Source organism: Caretta caretta, chromosome 7 (genome assembly GCF_965140235.1).
Source record: "Caretta caretta isolate rCarCar2 chromosome 7, rCarCar1.hap1, whole genome shotgun sequence".
Classification (NCBI taxonomy): Eukaryota; Metazoa; Chordata; order Testudines; family Cheloniidae; genus Caretta; species Caretta caretta.
Window position 1 is genome coordinate 85,489,768 of NC_134212.1, and position 12,507 is coordinate 85,502,274.

The 12,507-nt window shown below is 44.0% G+C and overlaps 1 protein-coding gene across 7 annotated transcripts in view; it reads left to right on the plus strand.

Moving 5' to 3' along the window:
• Positions 1-11,825, plus strand: part of LRRC20 (leucine rich repeat containing 20) — a 173,987-nt gene extending 162,162 nt beyond the window's left edge. For 6 of the 7 annotated variants that reach the window (XM_048856305.2, XM_075130904.1, XM_048856301.2 and 3 more), the window contains one exon: positions 2,662-11,825. In XM_048856305.2, the coding sequence (XP_048712262.1) occupies positions 2,662-2,822 (161 nt within the window). In that variant the 3' untranslated portion in view covers positions 2,823-11,825. Of the gene's footprint in view, positions 1-492; positions 1,384-2,661 lie in introns of all 7 variants that reach the window. The other variant, XR_007357482.2, reaches the window with a different exon arrangement.
• The last annotated feature ends 682 nt before the right edge of the window (positions 11,826-12,507 follow it).

The window sequence follows — 12,507 nt, forward strand, 5'->3', positions numbered from 1 at the left end:
CATAAGAACACTCTGTTGAATAAAATGCTTTTTGGAATATCTACAAATTTACAGTCAATGTAAAACAAATAAATTGGATCCTCAGAGCTAAATATTTTTTCTTTTCCAAAAAAATAGCCCCCATCCCAGTTGATTATTCTATCTAGAGGAGGGAAGTTGACTCATTTATAATTAATAGAAAAATTCAGCTTTACATCTGTGCATATGACTGTGACTTCCATGCCTGCTTCTCTCAGCTTATTGATAAATAATGTTCTGGTTGCACTCAGTGCTTTGCAAGGATGGTGGTTTCCAACTGCCTTTTAATCAGCTCTGTAGACCAGTTTAATCAATTACAATGTGCAGTTTTGAAGTGGGTCAGTCTGTTAGCAAAAGAAAATTTTTTGTTTTAATAAACATTTTTCTAAATAAATCAGTGAATTGAGTGCTGTTAAAAGGTACTCAGCCAATAGCCCTAGAAACTGAAATTCTCTCTACTTTATCTCACAACAGGGGAAGCAGCAGTGCAGGTTTCCACACAACAATGACCAACAAGGGACTACTTACAGAGTACTTCAATCACTGGCCTCTCTGATGTGACTGCCAAATTGTTCACAGTTGGCACTATCTGTCCATTGGGACCTGAACAGAGATCACCATCTTACACAGTTGTAATCAGCCTCCTCTGATGTGTTCTCCCACAATCCCACAGCTGCCATTGGCTGCCTTCTATGGGGTCACCAGTACGACTGCTGGGGTGTAGTTGGTGACTATATTTCCGCCCTCCAGCTCCAATACAATTACACTGATGCTGTCAGTCATGGTTCTGGGATGTGGCATAGGAGAAAGGACTGATTTATCATTAATGATTTTTGTAAGGCACAAAGAAAATAGGCATAAATAATCCAAAGAGAGATAAGAAGAGGAACCTATGAGCTTTGGGAAGAAGAATGTTGAGGTATTCACATCTGCAGTTGCAGTTCAGAGCTTCTTGCATAAATATGAGGGCACAGGGTACAGTGATTTCTGCCACTGCTCTAATCTCACTTCAGGCCTGAATTCTTATCTGGAGTCTCTCGGGATCAAATCTGAACAAGAGTTACATTGTCATGTTGGGAAGAAGGTTGGGAAGTCTTGGTAAAACAGAATATACAAGCCCCTATTAATATTAAATACGAGGCATGTGAATTTGAGTGACATGACCATTATTTTACATTTCCCCCAGTTTTCACATGGCTGGGAAGTGTGATACAAGTTGCCTAAGGGCTTGAACAGGAAGGAAATATTTTGTTTCATTCCACTGATTTTTGCCATGAGCTTTGAAGACTAGAGAGGTGTATTCATACTCTTTCATACATCTGTATTTGGAATCTTGAACTGGATCCCTTTCTAGCTTTCTTACAGGTGAGGGAGTTATTACCGTATTTTTTCAAAAGACCTGTTGTGGGGGAACAGTACATAGCAGGAGCTCTCTGGCAACCAAGATAAAAAAAATCTACTCAGTGTGATGCAGAATTTCAGTTCTTTTTCTCCGTACAGGTATGGGAATATCTCAAGAAGCCTTTTGGACAAGAATGTCTGAAAAGTGGTCTTAAAACCATGCCACAAAACAAGGCAGTGCTCTTCATGACGGCGATTCTTCCTTACAATGTCTTTCACTATAAACATTGCAATGGGTCCCAGATCTGGAATGGGACCCCGGGCATTAGGGTAATGCAAATAATAAAATCAATAATTCTGTGAACGTCAATGAAGTACTCCCAAGTATTTTCTGTAAGGCTGGGTAAATAGGGCAGCTGCACATCTGCTTACATTGTGGTAACTGTATCTTTGCAAAAGAAATGTCAGAAACATAATTTCTTTATTGTTTAATTAAAGCTTACAATATGCAGAATGCACCCAAATTGTAGAGAGTTTTCAGAATGGTAAGATCCACGATTCCCCACCCAGACAACAGTTTTCTCCTGTTCTGAATGTTAATGAGTTTTCCTCTAAGGGGAAGAGGAGAGGGGTTTGATCTGTGCATTTCAATGGGACAGAATCCCTTCAGATAGATTGTCCTAGATAGTTTTCCCCAACAATGTCCAAGTTCCTGGTGAGTAACAGAGCTGCTAAATTGTGTTAGATGTTTGCAGTATCCCATAACTCAAATGGTTTTTCCTCAAACTTTCCAGAAATAATTCACCTCTGGGCTGAGACCAGGCATGGACAATTCAGCCTAAAGGAAATATTTTTCAGAACCTGATGAGTGTGTGAAAACAAGATCTTATAATAAAGTCACATTCATGCCTTCAATGATAGCTTTATCTCCAAAATCAGTCGGCAACACTGGCAATCATCTAAAGCAAGGCCACTCGTATGCCCAGCTTCCCGGTTCGATTCTCCGAGGGTGTAATTTATATACCTTTCCTGCAGTTAAACCCTCTTCTTATGAATAAATAATAGAAATTGGAACATTACTAGAGCTTCAAAACCCTGAGCTCTTGGGCTTCAACTACTCACAGAGAGCAGCTGCTGCCATCTCTCACCATCTCACATTGAATTCATTTCATTTCACAGACTGATTGCACCTAGGGATGTGAGTGACAATGATCTTAAATTCCAAAGGATCTGACCAGCTTATGTGTGTCTCTCTTGTAATCCAGGTGGTTGTTTATTTTGTGCATGTTCTTCTTGTTCCAGATGTCCCTGTTGAGAAACTTTCTTCAATGGAGTCGCTGCAGAGTGTAAATCTGAAGTCAAATCCCCTGAACGAGGAGGTCCGGGTGATTGCCAGGCCGCTGATAAAATTTGACCTCCTGGTGTCTCCAAAGGGAGCACATGCTGCTCCTCCGCAAGCCTGAAACACTGACTTTGGTTGCGTGGACTTGGTGTGACTTCATTTGAGAATGGTTTTAAAGGGAAAGCTAGGGGATCCGGTTGCAGGGCATGCTGATCTAGAATGGCTTCACCAGCTTTTGCAAGCTGTATCACTCCTGCGTGTGTGAGGTTTTGTAGATGTGAGGAGTGGGATGGGGAGGATTGTGTGGGGGTGGGAGGGGTGTTTCAGAATCAGTATTTCATTGCTAGAGAGTGAATCTGCTTATTGTTATTTCTTTACAGCTGTCTAAAATACACAGAACACAAAAATGCACTGAGGCCCTAGTAAATTGCTATTTGATAAAGGAATAAATCTGTGAAAAGATTAAACTTCCAGGGCAACAGAAGGGAAAGTGCAATGCAGAAATAGATCAGGTAAGACACTCAATCTCCTGAGTGTATTTTCTATGCACCAAACAAAACGAGAAATAGTCTCACAGCAGAGCCTTCTGCAATGAGTCTGACAAGGAAGAGACCTATTAAAAGAATAACACTTTGCTTCAGCAGAGATCAATGTAATAGCCTACTCCATTCCTGTATCACTCAAAGCCCTGTTATTCAGGGTGAAGTATGGTATGGAGCAGAAGAGTGGTGGAGAGAGGCTCTGTCCCATGAATAATGGGAAAGCACTTGTTTACAGAGCCTTGCTGGTCCAGGATTGAATGAAAATACTCTGTGGATGGACTTTTCTTTTCAACTAGTTAGAGCTTGGTGGCTTTCCCCTAGGATCTAAGCCAGCTGTTATATGGAGCATATTAACTGGGCACCTCTATGAGCATCAAAACAAGACACTAAAACTTGTCTTACAGTACAGAGGTCCTCTTGGAAAAAATATCCTATCTACAGACAACTCCTTTTCTTCTTCTCGTTCTACATTCAGCATTTGATTGAAAAGGCATAACGATCACCCCCTCTTCCATCCCCCCCGCTTTTTTTTTTGACAGATTTGTTGATTTTGTCCAAGATAAATAATTTCTGTTCAGCCTCCTAGGGCTTGTCTTCACTGCAAAGTTAACTCAACTTATAATTTGAATGTTGCCGTTAGCTTAAAGTCCCATCCACACGCACAAACTCTTTACTGAAGTGTGGTGGTACTTTTAAGTCAAGTGGCTGCCCTGAGAGGGAAGGTATAGGGCAAAACTCAAGTGAGCACAATTCATCAGTTGCTAACATAGGCTAGCTCCACTCGAGTGCCAGCAGTTCTCCAATGGCTTCCCACAATTCCTTCCCTGTGCCCAGAAAGGACAGAAAAGTTATCTCACAATTTAGTGGAAAATAATTCACAGAATGGCTTATTTTACTACATCACTTAGAACCATGGATTGTGTGTGTCCCCAGCCATCTTAGTGCCACACGCTAGTGAGTGCAGCTCCAGAGTGCCTACAACAGCTCAAGCGTTATATCGCAGTGAGCTAGGCTTGCTTGAGAGGAGTAACTCAAGTGTAGATAATTTGATATACTCCTAATGTAATCCTGCTGGCTGGCAGTGCATCGACATTAACAAGAGCAGGGGTGAAGGAATGTTCAAACATGTTTGAAAACCTGTGGTTTCTGCATGTCACTCCAGGATATGTTAGTTCTGGTTTTAGTGATCTCTCTGAGTGTGTCCTGTCATGAGCTGCTCACTGCTTCTCCCTTGTTCACATGGTAGATATATTTTGCTTGAATAGATTTTAACCTAGTTTCCTGTTGATGGGGATCAAGAGAGAATCGGGTGAATGGAGGAACCAGAAAATGTAACTTGCTGGTGAGAAATGATCTCTGGTGGTTGGCAGCTTCCCCCTGCACTCCGCAGCCCTTCCTGCACCCCAACCCCCTGCCCTGAGCCCCCTGCTGAACTCCTCCACCCTAACCCCCTGCCCTGAGCCCCAAATCCCCTGCCCTGAGCCCCCTGCCGCACCCTGCACTCCTTCTGCACCCCAACCCCCCTGCCCGGAGCCCCCAACTCCCTCCCTTGAGCCCCCACCGCACTCTGCACTTCTCCTGCACCCTAACCCCCTTCCTGAGCCCCCGCCACACCCCGCACCCTCATGCACCCCAGCTCCCTGCCCTGAGCCCCCAACCCCCTGCTCTGAGCTCCCTCCCACACTCCGCACCCCCTCCTGCATCCCAACCCCTCCCCTGAGCCCCTGATACACCCTGCACCCTTCCCGCACCAAACTCCCTGCCCCAGCCCTATGGTCATGGCCCTGCCTGCAATTTCCCCACCCAGATGTGGCCCTCTGGCCAAAAAGTTTGCCCACCCCTGCACTAGACCCACTAGACTCGTTTTCTAGCTTTTTCCAAGGTCAACTATGCTTACAGGCTGCTGCTTGGCCTCTCAGTCTGCTGGCTCTGTTTCCAGCTTGTCTTTTTTACTTACACAAACACACACACATACACCCAGTCAAACACTCCATCCACAGGGTGCTAGTTTCTGGGCAGACGCTGTTGGGCCTTGTTTTTGGTGTGGCCCCTTACGTGTTTCTTACAACGCACAGTTTGTGCAGGGTGAGTTGACATATGAGTTTGAACAAGGTTTTAACTCAGCCCCTAACAAGATTTCACCCAGCTCATACCTTATAAATGGGGAAACACTCATTTCATTGGGGGTACATTTACGTCCTTTCTGCTCACTTCATCTCTAAAAGGTTGGCTGCTTTCAAATATTGGTATTCGGGGCAAGTTGAGTACAAGGGTTTGTTATTCTAGACCCACCTTATTCACAATGAAACTTTACTTTGAAATAAAATCGGTGGTTGGTTTAGTAACATCGGCCGATCAGTAGAAGCAGTGATATTGATTCCTAAAGCTCTCCTGCCAAAAAGTAATTTTCATTTAATCAGCATGTGAAATGTCAAGTGTCAGAATAAATATACCCTTGGGCTACATCTCTTGTATGCTCACCTCCTAGAGAGCAGTTTTGTTCTTCCCATCTGGCCTTCCTTGGTTATAAAACTGATTCCTTTAACCAGCTGCTACATCCTGAGAACCGGACGTTCTTTTTTGCTCTGGCTTTGAAATCCATATTACCTGTGCTTTCTTTTTGAAAACCATGATCTTGAGTCCAAGTTCCTGACTTAAGAAGTGGTGTGTGCACGTTTGAATATAATGCTGTATGTTAATTCAGGATTTTTTCATGATGGCACACTGATGTCAGAGAAACACAGCCGGCTCTAGGATTTTTGCCGCCACAAGCAAAAAAAAATTTTTTGGCCACCCCCGCTTTTTTTTGTGCCCCTCCCCCCGCCTCAACTCCGCCCCTTCCCCAAATCCCCAGCCCCGCCTCCTCCCCCGGGCATGCCACATTCCCCCCCCCATTGCTTCCTGCAGCTCCCCCCCACAACCCTCCACCCTAGCTCACCTCCACTCCGCTTCTCCGCCCCCTCAGGCAAGGGAGAGGCAGCGTGTTCAGGGGAGCAGGCGGAGCGGAGGGGAGCGAGGGGGAGGGAGCGCAGGAAGTAACGGGGGGGGTAGAGGAACCGCTCCCTGCCCCAGCTCACCTCCACTCCGCCCCTGCCGCCTCCCCCAAGCGCTCCGCCACTCGGCTTCTCCTCCCTTCCTCCCTCCCTCCCTCCCAGGCTTGCCGCACCAAACAGCTGTTTGGCGTGCAGCAAGCCTGGGCAGGCGGGGGGAGAAGCGGAGCAGCGGCAGCGCGCTCAGGGGAGCAGGCGGGAGCGGAGGGGAGCTGGGGCAGCGTGGCCAGTGCCAGAATGCCGCCCCTAGAAATGTGGTGCTCCAGGCACCTGTTTGTTTTGCTGGTGCCTAGAGCCGGCCCTGCAGAGAAATTAACATCGTATTACTTCAGTTACAGAGATGATTGGAATATTGTCGCATGTTATTTCAGATTCCATGACATGGTACATCCATAAAAAAAGAGCATAGAGGAATATGACAGGTTCACAAGATATTTGCAGGGTCTGATCATTTAAAACTCATTGCATATCACAGGCCATTTACCTAATTAGTAATAAAAAAACAGACTACTCATGTGTTTGAGGTTTAAACATACAACAGAATATGCACCAGGGAGTTCCCTATTGGTGGCTGATACCTTATCTAGGAACCCTGTTGATCATCTAGATTCTTCAAAGGCTCTCAAAGACACAGAAACACACATGGGTGCCATATTGAGTGGCCTGCCAACCTCACTACAGAAATCAGAATTGATTCAAATAGTCGCTAGTGATGATACACAACTGCAAATGGTATCAGATGTTACTTAGCAGAAGTCCCAGATCCAGCCCTTGCCTTCTGTCCATAGTGAGGAGAACTCTATGAAGATCTGAGGCTCTATGCTGATTGTACAGAAGCCCACAATCCTTGCAGGATCACATGAAGGAAGAGATCCAGGAGGGACACCAATGCTTCAGAAAGCACTGGTGTGTGAGTGGCCACCCACTTAGGGGTGCACCTAAAACTCAAAGTAGAATCATGCAAATCTTGCACCAGAAAAACTCAACTCAAAGAATCTTTTCCACCAGGAAGAAAAGGGCCCATGGGTACCTGGTAGCCTTTAGCTATTTCTCTAGGTTTATAGAAATTCTACTTTTCACTAGACACACAAGCCAACAAATCACAGAATAGTTAAAATGCACTTTTTATTATTTTGGCACTTGGAAGAAAGCCACTGGCCATGGACCACAGTTTGCTAGTTCTAAATTCCAAGCTTTTGGGCTACAGTGTGATGTTAAGCATATTAATTCTTCCAACAAGGGAATGAACTTGCTGAAGGAACAAAACAGATTGTTGAGAGAATTCTACACCAAAAAGATCCCATATTAGATTTCTGTGCTGTAGGCCAACTCCCACCACATTGGCACAACAATGACCAGCGTAAGCCCAGCTCATCTTCTTATGGGTTGATAGATTAGATCAATGCTCCCAGTCTATATGGCATATCTTTAGCTTAATGGCTCTTCTTAAAGATGTGAAGCTGAGAGATACCAAATCTGTGAGATCTCATGCTTTCTTTGTTAGCTGTTGGACTGCAGCCCAAAACTTAAACCAGGAGACTTAGTCCTGATAAAACTGAATGAGTAAAAATATTGGCCAACAGCTGTTGTCACTGGACACAGCTGTGCCCCAAGATCCTACATGGATAAGACAGATCAAGGCACTTAGTTTTAGTGTGGAAGAAACAGGTAGACTATTCAACAGGTAGCAAACCCAGTTTGGGTCCGTTATGGGCTTGATGCTGAAATCACTGGGTGGAATTCTATGGCCTGTGTTATTCAGGACATCAGACCAGATGATCATAATGGTCCCTTCTAGCCTTCAAGTCTCTGAATTAGTTGAACTGCTGTGTGACTCCACTAACAATGGTATTCACACCACCAGCTGTGTGAAGGCTGAGCAAAATCCTTCATAATCCAAGAAAATAAACTGGACAAAACCCTCCTCAAGGCCAGAGGATGATCGGATTTGGATGAGCTGTGAAGCAACTGACTCAAACTGATCTACAATTTTGTTTTTAAAGATTTTCCAGAAAAAAGAGGGACAAGATATGAAGATGTCTGCATGGTTTGTTTAAAATTCTAGCAGGAACCAGGCAGAATAAGGCTAGGTGAGGGCTCTAGACAGGAGCTCTACAGTGACAGAAGCAGATTAGATTTAGGGATGACATCATTTTCCTTCCTCAAATAGTTTCTTATTCAGTATGAAAAGAAAGTGACTTTTGGTGATTCTTTACTGTTACCACATGACAGAATCATCAGTGCCATCAAAACTTAGGTAATTAAATGTGAAAAGCATCTTGGGTATTTTTGCTTTCTCTTTTTTTAACCTTTCAAAGAAAGTAAGTCTCAGAACTGAAAGATGCCTAGTTTAATGGGGGCAGGACATGGGAGCCCTTCAAGAAAATTGTGGATCCACCCTCAATCTAGAGGCTTGGCAGCTTTTGTGAACAGGTACACATTTACAAAGCACCAGAAATTAAAGTAAAAGATTGCTGCTGACCTGCTGGGCCCTTGGGGCAACAAAAGTCACCATTGGCCTATCCTATTCTTTTGTCTACTGTGCATTCAATAGCTGATAAGTCTTGAACGCTGCCTCAGCTGCCTGATATACACTGGAAAGTAGAACAAGGAAAGAATTTCCCAATCCCAAGGAGCACTTTCATTTTTATCTAAACTGATAAATGATGTATTTTCTCTGTGGATAAACAAACATATCTGCATGGAGGCATCATGAGGAATGGTTTTACAAAAGGGCCGGGCAAGACAGCTCTGTTTGAGTGAAATTGTGAGCTTTAATCCTAATTGGATAAAGGCCTTATTTGTTTTCTGTATATGCATGCTTTACAGTGACTTTCCCTTTATCTTTGCTTTTTGAGGCTGAATTGTTTGTTTGCTCTGTGGATCAGAGCTAAAGAACACTTTGGCCATTTCAGAGGTGATGAAGGATGCACTAAGTCACCCAACTACAAGGGAAAATACCATTTCCAACTGAAGCACCTCTAGTGCACTCCCCAAAAGGGTCCCAATGAGAGAGGCTGCTCCTTTGTTTGGTCCAGGAGCCCTAACTGTGGAATTCTTTACTACTTCAGACTCTAATGTCCCATTAAAAGTAACTTCTGTTGGCTGAATTTCTTTCTTTTGGACAGCCCTAGTGGTAGCACATTGGATTTGATTTCTCATCTCTGCCTAACCTGGTGGATGGCAGCAGCTGTGCAATATTGTATGAGCAGCACTTTCTTGTCCTTGGGATGGCAACTCATGTCATTCAACAGCAATTCCTTCAGTCAGTCGACTTGGACTGAGATGAGTTGCTTCAAAAGAGGTCTGCTCTTCCTTGGCTGAAAGGACAGTAACCACAACGTAGAGTCGCAAAGGAAAGGAGTCTGACGAAGGGGAAAGTAAAGGAGAACCTTGTAGTGAAAGGATGTAATGTGGGTTCAGTAATTGGTTACAATTGGTATTTCCCATCTGCCTTGTGTGATGTTCTGAGAATCTCTGTGACCCGGGGTGCCCAGGGTAGCCCTCACAGCCAAGGTCAGGACAGGCTGCAAAAGGGGGAGCAGATATTCCCAAGACTAGTGGGTAACACTGAAGTTAAACTCCCCAACCAGTCACAGACTGTGCTTCTGATCCTCCACACTGGTTATTAAGAAGCAAAAAGAGAAATCACACAGCCCCCTTTATTGCATTCCAGTTCTCTGGCTCCCAGTCAGCCCATAGGTCCAGTACAGGGAGAAGTTATTTAAAAAACTCTGCTCACATATGTAAAGTGTTCTGACCCCAAAGGGTCAGCCACGTTACCAGATCTGTATAGATTTGGATCTTACCCAAAATACCATGCTCCCAGCCAATCCCTTAGTGTCTAAAACTAAAGGTTTATTATAAAGGGGAAAAAAAGAACAAGAAGAGAGACGTTAAATGGTAAAAGAGTCACATACATACAAAGACTTCAAAATCCATCAGGTTCCTAGCAGTATTGGTGAGCTTGCTGGATTGAAAATCCCTCTGGAACACATCCACAGTTTGGATGGGTCATTTAGTCCTTTGTTCAAAACTTCATTTATAGAAAGGTTACTCCAGAGGTAAGAAGCAGGAATGAAGACAAGAAGCAGGACCAAAAAACAAAATGGAGAAGATCCAGCTGCCTTTTAAATGCCTTTTGCCATGCAGCTTGTATTTCCTTTTTTCCAAACACAAGCTGCCCAGCACATGGCCTGGAAACCTTAGAGTTCTGTCCATAGGCATGCCCCTGCATGTCTTGCTGAATAATAAGGTATAGCCCTTTACCCTTTCAATGGGTTCATCGTACAGTTGATTTCCTTGATGAGCCATCAAGCAGGCTAAGCAGTGCTGATGCCAAACTCTATGGGGGTGTCAGCCAGAAGCATAGCACAAGTTTGAAACACAGACATATGTACATATCTATAACTCATCATACAAAGGTGATACAAACATATAAACAAGATTATCACACTTGGCAAATGAGAACATTTTTGCAGATACCTTACAAGGCATATCTGGCACAGCTCATTGCAAATTTTACAATATTGGTGTTCATAATATCCTAAAGCGTCCCCCAAATTCCATACAGAGTCACAACCTCCTCCCTGTGTCTACTGATGGAAACGTGCAGACTGTGCTGTGGTGGGAGGTGCTGTGGTTCCATCTGAAAGTCAGTACCACAGAAGTGATGGGCCTGGACACTGGGGCAGCACGGGGGCTGTGTTTTGTGCTTTGTACCAAAGACGTGACGCAGCAGCTAAGCAACTTGTTCTGGCTCCTTGTTTAGTTCTGCTCTGTGAAGACAGTTTGTAGCTAGTTTATGTGCTGTTACCAAGCTAGTTCTGTATGGCAAAGCACAACTTTTCACAGGCTGAACAAAGCCAGTAGCTCTTACAGAGATTTTATTTGGTGACAAAGAAATGATGGGTTGTTTTTTTAAAATAAAACCTTAGAATCCAGGTTTCAGAGTAGCAGCTGTGTTAGTCTGTATTCGCAAAAAGAACAGGAGGACTTGTGGCACCTTAGAGACTAACCAATTTATTTGAGCATGAGCTTTCGTGAGCTACAGCTCACTTCATCGGATGCATAAAGTGGAAACCCCCCCATCCCACTTTCCTGCTGGTAATAGCTCATCTTAAGTGATCACTCTCCTTACAATGTATATTTTTTCATGGTCTGTGTGTATATAAAATCTCCTTACTGTACTTTCCACTTTATGCATCCGATGAAATGAGCTGTAGCTCACGAAAGCTTATGCTCAAATAAATTGGTTAGTCTCTAAGGTGCCACAAGTCCTCCTTTCCTTAGAATCCAGTTGACATTCTCCTTCAAGTTTGGGAGAGAGGAAGGACTCTAAAGACATAGATCAAATTTTGCATCTCAACTACTTGACTGTTATTTGTGCATCACAGTTTTATTTCCTGCTAGAAACTTGTTTAAAAAAAACCAAACAAGCACTAAATGGTGTAGGTGCTCTTTGAACCGCAGGCAAAATATTGATGATTCTAAATCCATTCCAAGACCAATAAATATTATTTTAAACTCCAATAGGATGTTGGTTTTTTTAACACTCTTGGACAGAGAGGGGAAAAATTTAATTTGGCCATGAGGAAAATATTAGTTGACTTTTAGTTTTGTGGTTTTATCATTTAAGCCATTGCTGACACATTATAAAGTCCCACATTATAATGGCCCACCTTGATTACCATGCACATTGTAGGGAGAGTGGTCACTTTGGATGAGCTATTACCAGCAGGAGAGTGAGTTTGTGTGTATGGGGGTGGGGGTGGGGGTGAGAAAACCTGGATTTGTGCTGGAAATGGCCCACCTTGATTATCATGCACATTGTAGGGAGAGTGGTCACTTTGGATAAGCTATTACGAGCAGGAGAGTGAGTTTGTGGGGGGTGGGGGGGAGGGTGAGAAAACCTGGATTTGTGCTGGAAATGGCCCAACTTGATGATCCCTTTAGATAAGCTATTACCAGCAGGAGAGTGAGTTTGTGTATGTATGGGGGTGGGGGAGTGAGAAAACCTGGATTTGTGCTGGAAATGGCCCACCTTGATTATCATGCACATTGTAGGGAGAGTGGTCACTTTGGATAAGCTATTACCAGCAGGAGAGTGAGTTTGTGTGTGTGGTTTTTGGAGGGGGGTGAGGGAGTGAGAGAACCTGGATTTGTGCAGGAAATGGCCCACCTTGATTATCATACACATTGTGAAGAGAGTGCT